The sequence below is a fragment of the Lolium perenne genome, chromosome 2, assembly GCF_019359855.2.
Source record: "Lolium perenne isolate Kyuss_39 chromosome 2, Kyuss_2.0, whole genome shotgun sequence".
Classification (NCBI taxonomy): Eukaryota; Viridiplantae; Streptophyta; class Magnoliopsida; order Poales; family Poaceae; genus Lolium; species Lolium perenne.
Window position 1 is genome coordinate 23,913,873 of NC_067245.2, and position 15,861 is coordinate 23,929,733.

General features: G+C 45.3%; 2 protein-coding genes across 3 annotated transcripts; both read right to left on the reverse strand.

The window, feature by feature from the left end:
• Positions 1-1,075: 1,075 nt before the first annotated feature.
• Positions 1,076-2,849, reverse strand: LOC127331482 (putative UDP-rhamnose:rhamnosyltransferase 1). The gene is made up of 2 exons (XM_051357660.2): positions 2,329-2,849; positions 1,076-2,258 (listed from the first exon to the last, which is right to left on the reverse strand). Exons 1-2 carry the CDS (start codon positions 2,749-2,751, stop codon positions 1,245-1,247), a joined length of 1,437 nt encoding a protein of 478 aa, XP_051213620.1. The 5' UTR covers positions 2,752-2,849; the 3' UTR covers positions 1,076-1,244.
• Positions 2,850-4,866: 2,017 nt separating this feature from the next.
• On the reverse strand, positions 4,867-10,068 carry LOC127331483 (probable galacturonosyltransferase 7). Of its 2 annotated transcripts, none has more exons than XM_051357662.1 (9): positions 9,658-10,068; positions 9,438-9,469; positions 9,252-9,347; positions 8,787-8,877; positions 8,157-8,218; positions 7,463-7,755; positions 6,610-6,967; positions 5,983-6,525; positions 4,867-5,704 (listed from the first exon to the last, which is right to left on the reverse strand). In XM_051357662.1, the coding sequence occupies exons 1-9, from the start codon at positions 9,767-9,769 to the stop codon at positions 5,423-5,425; spliced, it is 1,869 nt and encodes a 622-aa protein (XP_051213622.1). In that variant the 5' UTR covers positions 9,770-10,068; the 3' UTR covers positions 4,867-5,422. The 2 variants fall into 2 exon arrangements, with proteins under 2 accessions (XP_051213622.1, XP_051213621.1); XM_051357661.2 differs by having other exon boundaries at positions 4,867-5,707.
• Positions 10,069-15,861: the final 5,793 nt, after the last annotated feature.

The window sequence follows — 15,861 nt, forward strand, 5'->3', positions numbered from 1 at the left end:
AATCTAAAGATTGGCTAACGAGGTAAACTTGGGTGAATTTGGATGTAAATTTTCACGTAGATATATTTTCATATGTTAAACTTTTTTTGGTTCATATGCAAAAGATATTTCCATTTTACCGAAAAATATTGTTTTCTAGCAAAATAAGTCAAAATTCATGTTTATTATTTTTCATAATAACTATATCATCTAACCTACCTACATCTAAAAGGATTTTGAATTTTGAATTTTCGATCATTTTCTTTTGCATTTTACAAAGCTAAAAAAAGCGATCCAGTGAAGTGGGGGTGGAGCCAAAAAAAAAAAACCAAAAAACCTTTAATCCGGGTTGGTGTCTCCAGCCGGGATTAAAGGGTAGTCATTGTTCAGGTTCAGGACACCAGCCGGGACAAAAAGAGGCTCGCACCAGCGAGGCCTGCCGCAACCTCTTTAGTCTCTGTTGGTGTCTCCAACAGAGACTAAAGGTCCTGTTGCGAACCAAAACTAAAACTTTTCGGTGTCCTAGCCGTTTGAACTGGGACCAACAAAAGCCTTGTTTTCTACTAGTGGTTGATCTCTCCCACTTTCCATGAAACATTAAGGACTATATTTAGGGCTGCAATTAGTCTCACTCTGTAGGAAATCATTTGTAGGTGTACCGTTACTCATTTTCAAACGTCATTTATAACATAGAAACATTAAGGACTATTTCTCATTTGACTTAGAATTAACTTCGTTAATCTCAGTTACAACTCATGAGTAGCACACAAATCACAAAGCAAATTTAACAGTTTGAGCATTTCTTTTAGTTGCAACATCGCTTGCAACTGAAATTATCTTAGTTGCAACCTCATTTGCAGTCTAGTTGCAACCCCACTTGCAATTCATGTGCATGAATCACAATGCAATTAAACGGTGTAAAACTTAACTGAGCATGAACTTTGTTCTAATCTAGCTAGCAAGTCCCATAAATTAAAGATATGTTCAGTGTGGGTAATATTCTATTAGCATAACATGTGCGGTGGCTATTGAATCGTAATGTTTTCAACACATAAAGAAAAGATAGAAAATCTCTCTTTCAGAGCTATCGTCCCGATAAAAAAAAATTCTTGTGATAGGTCCTATTCCCGGTAAGAAATATTTTTCAAACACACTCAACGTAGTACACATGATGCCCTCGCAGCGCCTAGTCTTAGAAACATTGAAGAAATAATCATCCACATTATGCTAGTAAAGCAGACATGGATGAAACACACGATTTCTCCTTACGAGTATTCATGAATTGATCGGAGCTGCTGTACAAATTCGTCGATGTACCTATCATGTAGCTCCTTGTCAGCTACAACCTCGTGCATCTTCGTTGCGCCAGCTACGAAGCCCATCCTGGCTTCTCCCTGGACCATGACGCCCCGAACTGCGCTCGCGACGCCATGGCGGTCGAACGAACCGTCGTTCTCGTCCCTCGCCACCTGCAACCCAACCTTCTTCGCCTCCATCTGCCGCGCGTTGGGCCCTTGGTCGGCGAAGATGGGCAGCATGACGAGAGGGTGGCCGAACAGGAGCCCTTCGATCAGCGAGTTCCGGCCGCAGTGCGTGAGGAACCCTCCGACGGCGGCGTGCGCCAGTATGCTCATCTGAGGAACCCACCCCATGTTCACTAGCCCTTGGCCCCGGGTGCGCTCTTGGAAACCGGGAGGAAGCACGTCCGCGTCGACGGCGCCGCTGGGCTTCCTGAGGGCCCAGAGGAAGCGTATCCCCGAGAGCTCGAGGCCGAGGGCCAGCTCGTGCACCTGCTCCACACGCAGCCGCACCTCGCTCCCCATGGCCACGTACAGCACCGAGCCCAGAGGCTGCGCGTCCAGCCACCGCACGGTGGCGTGCTCTGACTCTGATTCTGATCCGTTGTTGCCGGCGCTACGCCGGGCTCCGTCGGGTGACGGCGGCAGAAGGCCGAGGGGCACCACCGGCTTGCCGAGGAGCGTCGCCAGCAGCGGGAAGGACTCGGGCTCCCACTCAACGCAGCTCCGCGTGGCCATTAGCGTGCATCTCTCCTGTGTCAACAGGCAGCGCTGGGCCCTAGAGATACCAGACGACGACGCGCCGTGGCCGGTGACAAACGGTGCCATCCCCTCCCGCTCGTAACGGGGCACAGCTCGCGCGGCCGCGGCCGCCTGTTCAAAAACAGCGGCAGCGGCCGGATCGGCCTCTGGGTGCTCCGGCGGCGTATGGGGCATGGTGGCGAGCATGGCAGCGGATGACATATTGACCACGGATGGCACCTGCTAATTCTGAGAAGATGAGATATACTATATAAATGGGAGCGTGCAAATTGACCGGATTTGATGGAACCTTGTGATCAAGGGCGACGGCGGCGGCCAAGTGGTGGAATGCGTCGAAGACGATCCAGTGAGGCCGCGTGGCCTCGTCGGCGCAGGCGGCAGCCAGGAACTCCGCGAAGGGCTGGGCGAGGCTGTCGAAGGTCTGAAAGTGGAACTCCCGCTTCTCGTCGGGGAGATCATAACTGGACTCGGCGCCGTCAGGCAGGCCTTGGACGACGCGCGGGAGCGGGAGGGCCACGAGGTCGACGCGCGGTGCCGTGGCAGGGTGCAGCGGCGGGAGGCGGGCGAGGTTGCGCGACGTGGAGACGTAGGAGACGCGGTGGCCCCGCGACGCCAGCCGCTCGGCGAGCTCTAGGTACGGCAGCAGGTGGCCGAAAGCGGGCCAAGGGAAGATCACGATGCGCAGCGGCGAGGATGATGACCGGGCATCCATGGCGGAATCCGGAGCTCGACGAGACGGTGTGTAGTGGGCAAGGGGTGCCCATGTGCACTGCACTGCATGGCTGGGCCAAATTTGTAAGCTAATGCGGGCAAGCTCACATGTGTGGGGCAGTGTCGACGTTTATTTTACTTCCACGCGCGTGCTTCTTGCTCCGCCTTGTGCTTTTCTTTAGGAAAATGCTCCGTGGGGATCTCGTCTTTCTTTCGATCCTCCGGGTCCCCCGTGCGACACGTACAAAAACAAATGCGGGTCCTACCCATGTGCTGCTTCTCTTTCCCTTTCTTCTCGTTTCTTCCTGAAAAATCCCCAATGCCTCGTCGCCGTCGCCTCCAAGTGAGAGAATCCGCAACACGCTGCTGCCGTCCGCCCACACCGCGATGCGCGCCGCCGCGCTGCCCCGCCTCCGCTTGTTGCGGGCACCACCTCCCTACACCTTGCCTTCCTTCAACCATCTCTCTACCCTCTTTTTCATGTCCTGTGAGCTCACGAGCACGGAGGTGGTTCGATGCGTGCGGCTGTCGGTCGTGAGCGACGGTGCTGTGAAGATCGACAGCCATGTGGCGGACCCAGAGTCGGATGCTGCAAAGGGCCGGACAGCGCTGCCGTGACGAGCGACCATGTTGAGTCGGATGCTACCGACGACGGCGGGCGCTGCTACCGACACCGGGTCGTTGGTACTAGCGACGGTGGTGGCCTCCGCTGCAACCGGCGGTAGGCACCGCTGCAACAGCTAGTGACCGCTGCTACAGCCGGTGGTGGCACTGCTACGTCTGGCTGCGGCGCTGCTACGACCGGTTGTGGGCGCTGCTACCGACGGCGGTGGTCGGTGCTACAAACTCCTGCCACAGTTGCTGCGAAGGTCGACCGCTGGTGCTACAATTGGCGGGCGGTGCTGCTACGACGGGCGGGTGGCGCTGTTCTGAAGGTCGGCCGCTGATGCTACGATGGGCGGATAGAGATGCTACAGTGGGTGGGCGGCGCTGCTACGACGGGCGGGCGGTGCTGCTCTGAAGGTCGGCGGCCGCCGATGCTACGACGGGTGGACGGAGCTGCTACATGGAGCGGCTGCGAAGGTTGGTCGCCGACGCTTCAATAGGCGGGCAGCACTACTCTGACTGCTAGCCGCCGGTGCACATGGAGCAAGGCGGTGATGCGAGGCCATGTCGGCCAGAGCTACACCGACATCTTTTTCTGCAAGAGTGCGTGAAGGCGAAAGAATGGTGAGGATTCTTTTCCGAGCCAGCATGAGAAGAGAGAGACGAAAGCGACCTCATTTGGGTCCACATAGATGGAAAAGAAAAGCAACGCACGTTTGACCGGTTGTACCAGATCGAACGGTTTTCTCATCCCAATCGGACGGATGAAATTTGATCCCCGGGGACGCTCAGCATTTCCCTTTTCTTTAACATTAGTGTACAGCTGCCCGTCTGAAAACGATCACACGTCAAGTAGATTTTTTTTTTACAAAGTAATATAGTAAAGATATTACTTATGCCAGAGTTCAAAAAAAAAAGATATTACTTATGCCAGTCTCCGCACCAACATAACATTAAAATCAAGTCAGAGACATTGATGATACACATAGCCAAAAGGTATATTGATATCGATATAAAAAAGATAACAATTACACCAAGACAAAATCAAGTCAAGAAATTACGGATACACATAGCCAAAAGGGAAAAAAACAAAAGAAAGAAAAACAATGGCAACAAACCACCAAACCCTTTGTGCCGAGGAAATATACTCACAATTTTGTGTACTAGGAAATAATGTGGATCCATCATAAATGATCGGCTAGGCAACCTAGCTTGAAATTTAGTGGGCATGTTTATTTTGCCATTCAAAAGCACAATATTTGTGGCTATATGTGTTATTTCTACATGACACGATTAATTACAGTATAGTAAAATAGAATCTCTCACTGCGACAGTGCAGTGGCCCCGCGACACCATATACACTTGTCAGTGTTGCCAAAATTATAATAGCATGACCGTTGGATATACTAAACATGTCAACATTTCTAGTGCACAAAATAGTAGTATGCCAAGTATGAACAGAAGAATAACACGGACCAACTCAGACGCACAAGGCCCCCATGGAGTAGCAAAGAAGAAAAATGCAGCGTGCACTTGTCAAAAAAATATGGCATTCCAGAGAGGAACTATAACAGAATATACAGGCTATCCACAGAGCTGTCCATAGGTTTGGACAGCAATCTTTCCATTCGATCAGCATAATACCAAAACTAATCACTGCGCTATGACCAAACGCCAAAAAATGAGACTGCATGTGTGTGCCCTTATTGGCAGAAGAGAAAAAATGGGAAATGAATCTTGCATCGAAGAGATTACCGAACAATCTGCACAATAAGGCTGACACGTTCACATTATCCTTAACTGCAACATAAATCCCAGAATGCCAAAATCGTCAATCAATCATGTTCAATGCCATGAACAGATGGTGCTGCGTCTGCTCAATCCTGTCAACACTGGCAGCCAATGGCTGCACCTCTTCTCATGTTCAACAGCTGCATGTGTCCCTTATGCTAGTGCACAGTACAGCTCACGGGGGCTACAAGCATCCACTCAGCACAGACAGAATCTAGGAGGCCACTGGATGCCATGGTCTGTTGTTGACTGTTCTGATTTCGAACTCAAGTGTGCTACGGATTTACATTGCACTCATCCATGAATCGGTCTTCTCGGGTGAGAAACCTCCTCCAGTACTTTTTGTAGTCCGGTATGCCTAACTCAAGCCAAGGTTTCATATTGCCATTGTAGTGCAACGATGCAGAACTCCGTGCAACCTCCGGGTCGATTCCATAATCATATCCAAGTCCAGACAGAGTCAGCTTCTTGTCAAGGGGATAGATGAGATGTTGAAAAGACAACAAGCTTAAAGAAAAGGCAGATTCTCGCAGAGATACCTCATCATTGTTCTTGACCTGCTACACAACAAGAATTGGAATAAATATGTGCAGTGTCATAACCATATAAAGCATCATACAACAAAGAATAAATTATTATTCAGGATGAGACTGGAATTAATACAAAGATAGCTAAACTCAGTGTAAAAAAAACAGCATACAACCTATTTCATGCAAGTAAATTATAATAACCTGTATGTCACACACATGCACAGATCAAATGCTTCCAGACCATCCTCTGTGCGAACTCATTTTTATAGACTGTAGCATGAAATTAAAAAGAGAATTATACAAACCTGTTTAAGGAGCATGAGGTAATTCTCTGTCACTTTATGCTTCCTCCATTTATCCAGGTTAATCACATTCACGCCAGACATCCAAGCACAAGATTTAGGATCATAATTTGTCTTACCCAGGAGACTTCTCACTTGACCCAGTCTTACACCACAAAATTCAACAGCACCATTTACCTTGTCCCCCATATCAAGATTCCACAAGAAGGACAGATCACCTTGAATAACCACATCATCATCCAATACAACCACCTTCTTTAGATCCTTGAATATTTCTGGAATAAAGAAATGAGAATGACTAAACAAAGACAAGTATTCCATTCTTGTCTTCTCAGTGGGCCGCTCAGTGCTCCTGATGAAAACACGGAACTCCTCAGACAAATATAGCTCTCGCGGACTGAACTTTGGTAGCTTTTCTAAAATCATTTCTTCATAGTTTACAACATGGATAGCTGCCTTTTTGTATGAATTTCTGGCAAACCAGTATTTCATGCCATAAAAGTTTTGAGCATCAGTTAGGATATGAAAAACGTTGTTTCCTGGCTCCTACAGGAAGACCAATAAGAACATCAGCAATACCCATATCAGAAGATAACAGCATTACTAACCATTGTAAATATCACCACATACCTTAGAACTGATAACTGTTGAGTTGATGACAACAGAAGCTGCAAGGACATTCTTAGATAGTATAACATAGTGCCTATGGTTTGGGGTCTTAAACTTGCGAGCCAGAGAAACATCTGAATCCAATGAAGGGGATTTGAAATATTCCAATGTCAACCTCATAGAAAAACAGTGGTGAGTTTTAGGCAAGGTCTGAGCACCAAGATTGTAGAGGAATGCACTCTGCTTCATATGAAAATGAGCTTCATCATCAGTCATATCAAGTATCTGCCGAAGCTTTCTGACAACATTGTGACATTCCACAGTGCAAGATTTCGCTCTCGCTATTGTGTGATCCATCTGTTCTATCTTCTTGTTGATACTGAAATAATAGCACAGTTGTCATTTGAATTATCAAATTAGTAACTTCCATATTGACGAATGTCGAACTATGCATTTATTTTTAAATATAAATGCACAAAACGCTACAATATTCAAACCCATCTCCGCTAAGAGGCACCAAAAGGTACTTCATTTCAAAACAGAAGGCGAGTTTGGACTGGTCAAATTTATGTTTGACAAGCAATGAGTCAAATAACATGTGGTTCATGTTACACAAGATAGAAACAATTAGATTCGTATTTAAAAAGCACTTCCTTCTGATGTGATCTTTTAAATATTAACAAAATAGTGTATACAATATTTAGGGTCAAAGCTCAAATCTGGACAGTCAAATACACAGTTTATTTTCAAACAGGGGGATTTCGTTCAGTTTGATTGTACCCATAACCTAGTCATCATAAACAGGGGTTCAACATCAACATGCAATGAACTAAGAAAATACCAGAAAGCTTAATCATGAAAATACAATTCTTACAAGGATGGTAGATCAGCGTCAACAGCAGATGCACTAAGAACCCTCTCATGGTCTTGTATATTTTGTTTCATTTCCTGAGTAAGTACCTCCTGTCCTTGAAGCTTGGCAATGCTTGGATAGTATGAGCGGGCCACAAATAGTTGGTCTTTTAGCCTTTTCACTACCGAATCCTTCATAATTACTTTGTGTTCTGTAGACCAGAGGCAGTAGCTCCCAAATTCAAGCTGACAAGCCTTTGCATTTTCCACTTCATCCGCTTTTGCACCTCGTCTCTTTCTAGCATTGCTAACTTCCTGAAAGCAATGCATGTGCATTATAGCATACGCTAGACTATAGTTGATGCAAAGGTCAGGGGGGAGATACAAACAGTGACTGGGAACATCAAGTACTATGCTATAGAAGATACTTAACAGCATTACATTTAGTATTATCTCAAGAATCTCGCAAAAAAATTGTCCTAAGGTTAGCTTACCTAAGTACATTATTACATCATTCCAACTAAAACAGAGGCAATCAATTGAAAATATTGGATTGTGTACTTAAGATCCTGTATGTGATTGAGCTGACAATCTAGTATCTAGAAATCTATACTTGCTGTACTAGAGTAGAACCCCAGAATTTATGACTGAGTTAACATATCTGAACATAAGCAAAATTTAAAAATAAAATACAACTTCAGATACAGAAGGCATACACTTGTTCTTTGAGTTGATTCGTTCACAGCCTTCGGTGGTTCAGTTCTTGGTACAGGAGGAACTGCATAGATTGTCAACTACTGAGTCAGGTGTAAAGATAAACTAAACAAACAACTCAACAATAAAGAACCAAAGACTAATACAGAAGGGCTGCAACCTATAGGTAGCTTTCCCGCAAAAAATGCCTATAAAGAGCTTAACCGAATAAAGGGAAGTTGTTTGGGAAACATCAGCAGTGGTTCCTTTGAAGATATTTTGGTTAAACAAATGGCTTCTAGTCCATAGAGTAAATTAGGAAATTTGAGGGAAGCAAGCGGAAGAGACCTAAGAAAAAAATAGCACATGCACATCTTAAGGCACATCAGAGAGCGAAAGACCTAAGAGTGATAGCTTAAATCAAGCCGCATGATATTTTCGTGATACTACTATAGTGCTACTTGCCCCAAGTAGCCCACAGGCACCAGTTTTTGCAAACAGGTATATACCAGATTTCTGCGCAATTGAATAGCTCATACTTACATTCCACGAAAGATTTTCTAGCATCAGAAACAATTCCACTCTCATCTCAAAGCCTGGCCAAAATACTGAAATCAACTAGGTGGCGGTTTTGATCTTTAACGATGTTGTACCTTTTGGTTTAGCACTAACACCCGAAGAGTTGCGACCAGTTTGCTCATGCTGCCGCAACACTCCAGTGCTGCCATTGGAAATCTTCTTCTCCTGAGAAAAGAGAAATAAGTGTGACTGACAATTCTTGAACTGCTCTATGACATGGAATTCATATCTTTCATGCTTCATAAACATGAAATTGGTTGTAAATCAGGTATATCCCCCTAACCTAGTGCTGAGCTGTGACAAGCAGAAAATAGTATATACATAAAGCTAACACGCTACAGCGAAAAAAGGCTGCCCATTCAAGATCGGCCACTCCATTTAGGTGAAAATGCTTAACGTCCAGTAGCACCATATCATCATTTAAGTGATCGCGACTAGACATCACGAAACCCCAATACGAGGTCGCCATCACAGAACCGTACAAAACTACAAAACGATGGACATCATTGCTAAAAGGGTAGGAGCACAGCGCAACAAACCTGTATCACTCCATGGACAGGGACTGGATCGACAGCACCACCACCGCCTCCTCCTTTACTCGGCTCCACGTGAACGAACGAAGGCACGAATACCTCCTAAAATCCAAACAAAAAAATCAGCACCAGTCACTCACCCGCCCCGGTCCAACTGAAATAAATGCGAAAACAAAAACAGTTGTACCACACCTGTCGGCGCCGCTCGTCCGTGGTCACGTAGCCTGCATCCGCGCGCGAACCAATCAGAGAAGAAGCGGGAGGAGGCGGTTAGTAAAATTCAGAAACACCGCAGAGGGAATCGGACGAAACGAGGCGCCCAGATCCACCGGAAGCGCCGCATTCGCCGAACCCCTAACCGGAGCGTCAGCGGGGGGGAGGCGGAGGGGGTTGGCAAGCAGGGACGACGTACCGGAGGGGGCGCGGTCGAAGATGAAGGCGAGGGGCACGAGCAGGGAGCAGAGGACGAGCGCCAGCAGCGCCGCGCGCGGGCCCCGCCGCCTCTGCGACGGCGTCGGCTTCATCGGCTCCTCCGACTCCGGTTCCCGGCGCCGCCTCTGCTGATCATCGCTGGCACTGGGCAGTCGAGGCGGGGCGGGGCGAGGGGGCGCGGGCGGCGCAGGCAGCCGGGGACGGTGGAGGAGAAGGCTTGGGGCTCGCTCGACGGCGCGGTTGCGGGGTCGGATTTGATCGGCCGCGTGGGGGGAGCGGAGCGAGCCGGAGATGAGGAACTGATGAAGTGTGAGTGGCGTCGGTGGGCCGTCACATGCGCCACATGGGCCTCGTGTGTCCTCGCTCCTGGGCGCTGACTCTTTCCCGGCAACTTACCATTCTCCACCAGCTAAGCTTTGCTGTTCTCAAATTAAAAACCTACAGCCAAGCTTTAAGCTTAAAAAAATAGCTTAGCTTTAACCTTTCAGAAACAAGAAAAAACAGCCAAGCTTCTCATCTTTTTTTATTTATTTTAGATAAAAAGGGATTATATCCCCGATTTCATTAAACGAAACAGCATAACGCAACAGCAAATCCACACCTGATCACGTCCTGATAAGTACTAGGTTTTCCCGCATACTTTTATTTTAAAGGTTCAGCAAAACACTACTGATGAAAACGGGATAAAAGAGAAACAAATGCCTAACAGCAGCCAACCACTTCCTCGTCCTCCGAAACCCAACACCATATAAGAGTTTTTGTTGCTGCCTTTTCATCCCCCTCCCCCCCCCCTTCACATCATCGGCCTTGGTATCCATGGCATCCATCTTCTTCTTGCTCCAAACACTTCTTTCGCAACCTTCTCCAGTAGCTTAGTGCAGAAATCCAGCTGGTCCTTAACGTCCTCCTTCACCTGCAAAAGACTCCAGCAATTAATATAATAGCAAATTTTGAGAATCACTATATAGGGCTCATCGGGTCATTTCCCCTCAAAACATGCCAAGATCTTCGTTTTCCAGATGCTCCATATCACAGCAGCTACCCCTACAGCAAGAGTTCCCCCTTTCCCCCCCAAACCCCTTTAACCAATTGGAGATACAATGTTCAGCCGAATAAAAATGGAAATTGAAACCAAAGGTACAGCCAACCACATTCCAAATGTATCTAGCCAGAGGGCATCTAAAGAAGAGGTGTTTAATTGTCTCATTGCAACCACAGAAAATGCATTATTTCTCACATTTTCCTCCCCTATGTATAAGAACATCACTTGTCCAAATACTTCATTTTAGCATTAACCACAAGAAAGTTTTTATTCCGAGAGGTATCTTAACTTTCCACATGAATTTGTAAGGGACAACTTCACTGAATTGCATTGCTAGGTAGAAAGATTTAACTAAGAATGAGCCTGAGCTTGTTAATTTCCAAATTAATCTGTCAGGTTCGTTTCTCAAACTTACTTCCTCTAGGAAAAATTTCAATTCCCCCCATTATTTTATGAGCTCTCCCACCATCGCTCTTCTGAATCTAAGTCCATTCACGCCTTTATCAAAAACCTCCTGAACCATCACATTTATGTTCATAGAGACAGTGAAAATCCTAGGAAAGATTTTGGCTAGGTAAGAAGCGCATATCCAAAGATTTTGGCTAGGTAAGAAGCGCATATCCAGTGATCCTCCCAAGAGCTTGTCCTCAATCCATCACCTACCTGCACCCGGCACCAATTCCAGAAGAGATGTTTAATCTCCATTAACCCCTGCCAGAAATGGGAGTCCCCATTTTTTGCCACTACCTGGCATATGTTTTGCTTTTGGATATATTTCGTCCTAAGAATTTTTTTTTCATATTCCATCTTCATTGAACAATTTCCATAACCATTTGGATAGCAAAGCAATAATCATTTTTTCTAGGTCTAAGACCCCTAAACCCCTTGATCCTTGGGCATACACACCGTTTGCCAATTCACCAAGTGGTATTTTTCTTATCCTCACTTTCATCCCAAATGAAGCTATTCCTGATTCTATCCATCTTTTCTTTCACCCCGCGTGGTATTCTATAAAAGAAGAGCATGTAAAGAGGAACACTAGTTACTGAAGAGTTGATCAAAGTAACTCCCCCTCCGCCATCACCATCATTTTCCCTTGCCATGGTCCCAATTTATTCCTCATTTTCCCTTCAGTGGGGTCCCAATCTAAAATTTTCAGTCTTTCTTGTTAACAGGCACCCCTAAGTATTTCATAGGAAGTAATCTAGATGTACAAGTAAATATTCTCTAAAAATCTCTCTCCCTCTCTCTCTATGAAGCCTCTCCTAGGCAATAAATATCACTCTGGCATTTGTTCAAACAAACATATGATAATTTTTAGGTTTCTAGCTTGTTCTAGATCATCCTCAAGGAGGATAGTGCCATCTGCATATTGCAGAATTGACACCTCTCCCTTTGTCGGGTATGTAGCTAGCCCAGTCAACAAACCTTCACCATGTGTCCTTTTAATGAAAACTACTAAAATATCAACAGCAATATCAAAGAGGAGTGGGGAAAGGGGATCCCCTGCCTTAAACCTTGACGTGTTGAAAATAAGAACCAATTTATCCATTCACATTAATCCCCACCTTACCACTAGTTACTATTTTCATAATCAGATCCATCCATTGAGTTGGAAATCCTTTGGCTTCCATTGATTGATATAAGAAAGTCCATTTGACTTTATCAAAAGGTTTTTCAAATTCAATCTTGAAAAGGACTCCAATTTTTTTTATTTACGTGTATGTCATTTAACGCCTCATGAAGGTCATTCACCCCTTCCATTATATATCTATCCTTAATGAAAGTTGTTTGGTTTAGCATAATGACTTTCCAGATTACTTGGATGAGTCTGTTAACTAAAACGTTTGTTATGATTTTGAAAGATACATTCAACAGATAGATGGGCCTATACTTTTGAATTCTATCTGCATCTTTCCCTTTAATTTTGGCACTAAAATTATCACTCAATAGTATAATCTACCAATGTCTAGTTCTCCTTCCTGGAAATCTGTCAACAAGCCAAAGGGCTCATGTTTAACTAGATCCCAGTTTTTTGATAAATTCTACATTGAACCCATCTAGGTCAGCTACTTTGTTTACTGCCATTTCAAACACCGCATTGTTTAGCTCCTCCATAGTGAAATCCTTCCTCATAAGTTCACAGTCTTCAACACTAAGACTTCCTATTCCAACATCACTAAAATGAAAAATAGTTGCATCTTGTTTGCCAAAGAGTTTTTTATAGAAGTCACTAATGTATCTCTTGAGATTTTCATGTCCTTCTATCACACCCTCGTCCTAGTTTAAACTAATAATCAAAGTATTCCTTCTCCTCCCATTTGCTTCTAAGTGATAATATCTAGTGTTATTATCCCCCTCAAGCAGCTCTTTTTTCCTTTGCCCTCTATATCCACTTGATTTCTTCCTCTTTAATAGTTATTCTTAGTTGGTTCTGAAGGATACGATGGCGGTGGCGCGAGATAGAGGAAGAGGACGCGCAACGAGGTCAGGGCGGAGCTGCATGGGGCGGAGGACGACGAGGCCAGGGTGTTGGGGTAGGTGGAGTAGCTCGCGAGGTGTGCCGCATTGAGATGCAGGGTGTCAGGGTCAGGGTCGGCAGCATCTGCTCGTCGCGCGCCCGACCACCCAGACCGAGGCCTTCTCTCGCGTCGAAGTGACCTTGCATGTCGTCAAGGTTCTCCAGGACCACCACGTCCCACGCTGCATCGAGCACCTCGCCGGCCAACGGCCACCTACCGTCGGCGTTGCCCATAGTGGCCAAGCCAAGAGGCTCAAGACCGACCTCTCAGACAAGACCCCGACCGCCGCCATTGTCGTGGACCTGGACATGGCGCGTGACTACCTCCATCGCACATTGACCCCGTTGTCATCGTCATCTCCAGGTTCCGCGTGCAAGAGATGGAGCAGGGCGTTGGGGTCGGCAATTGCTGCCTCGTGGAGCAGAGTCTCTGCATCGGCGTGTAGGGGAGGAGGAGAGAGAAAGTGGATCAGAGAAGAGGAGAGGAAGTGGATGGGTGCGGTGGGTGGGGGAGCAGGGGAGGATGCGGTGGGTGGGTGGATGCGGTGCATCTGCGTGGTGTGTGGTGTGTGGTGTGATGGCATGCGCGTGGTGGGGCCAGGCGGTGGTCGGTTGTACTTTGGATAGTAGCACAGTGGTGCACCACATGGAGTGCGCTATTGCAATTTGCGGTAAGGTGGTGCACTACATATAGGTACGCCATTTCTATTTAAGTAGCAATGGTGCATATATGGGGTGAGCCACTATAACCTTAGATCTATCTATAATTCAGTCCTAAATTTAGTAGTGGCCACTGATACTAGTGCGCCATTGGTAATTTTGCTAGCAGTGGAGCATCTCATAGTGGTGGGCCAGTGCTACACCAAAAAAGTGGTGCGCCACTGGTAGTTTTTTAGGTTAGCCCTTTTTCTGGTAGTGCCAAAATATGTTTTATTCCATACCCTACTTACCACATTTTTCAAGTCAGATCTCAAGAACTAGCAATTTTTAAATCTGAAAATTGGTGGAACTCTAGATCTATCTCCTGTTTTGGTCAAAATAGGTGTGTGATGAGATAGTTCACTAGGTAGAGTTGATGCACACACTAGTGGGATTTTGTCTTTCTATGATGGTGACACCAAAACCCTATCTAATAGCTCATAAGTAGGATTTTCATGATTGTTACACCAAGTAAACTTCATGACAGCATTGAACAAAGGACTCCATCTGTTATACCCCCGGTTTATTTTTATCACTTTCTTTTCTAGTCATGTTAAAATCTCTTGATATCAGTATTGGATATGTAGAGCTCCTGGTGACATTCACCAGTTCTATTAAATAAGTTGGCTTTTCCATCTTGCTGAGCATCTCCATACACCACCACTAAATTCTAGGTGAAATTGTCTTCTTTGCTAGCAGTAAGAAATCTAACAAAATATACTCCCATTTGTTTATCCACACTATCATAAGTCCCTTTATTAACTCCCAAAAGAATCCCTCCACATATCCTCCACTTATTTCCTTAAGAAAATTAGTTGGATAATCATGTCTCACTGTTTCCTGTATGCCAACAAAATTTAATTTAAAATATTTGATTACTTTGTCTAACGTAACTTTTCTTGCTTTCCTCTTATGTCCCTCTACTATTCCAAGTAAAACCACTAATCATTTTGTGTTTCCATTTTCTCCCTCTTTCCTACACCTTACAATAGTTTTAATAGAGGTTTTACAATGCACTTCCTGCAGAGTCATACCCATTCCCCCAACCTTTCTTTTCCCTAGTAAATTTGGCACAATCATTTTATCTGTCAAATTCTCACAATCCTATTTTGCCATTTTGAGAATAACCATTAGAGCTTGGTCAACACCATCTGGCTGGTTGTCCACATCTAATGAACTCTCTTGACAGTCATTGTTCTTTTCACTGTTGATGAAAATATTAACTCTAGCCTGCTCTTGCCCTCTCAATAAAGATAAATTATTATCAATCATGTCCAGTGAGGTACCAAGTTCAATCCCCACCCTACTAGCAATATCTAAAATGCAATAATCATATGTACTAGCCAAAGTGGGTACAGATGTACCTTCTAATGGCTGAAGATTCTTCACCATAGCTCTAATTATTGCCCTGCCCATGATTGGTATATCACTCATGGAAGCTAGCCTGTTACTGAACCTGTTTTCATTGGCTTCTTCTATTTCTTCCGGGATCCCCGCCCCTTTATGTTTCTTCTTGCTATGATTGGGTGACTTTCCAGTTTGGACATTGTTGATTTTGGTGTTGATGCTTAAGGATGAATCAGATTCCGCATTTCTATCTCCCTCATCTCCAGATAAATCAACTATGTCATTTGCTTCTAATTCTTCAGTTTGATCTTTCATGTCTAAGTCAAGGCCCCTCCCATTGTCTTCAGGTTCCTCCACATTGTCCTCCTCTAATCCTTTTTTTCTTCCCCTCAGCATGCTCATATGCTCATCCTCTTCTTTGTTAGGGCAATTCTGCTTTTCCCATTGTCATTTTGCTTTTTCATCTCTTCTTCACTTGCTTCCAGTGCTTTCCTAGTTTGCTTACTTGCTTGAATGTAGGTTTCTTTGTCTATTTCCTCACTCTCTTCATTCATTTGTCTCTTTTCTCCCTGCTC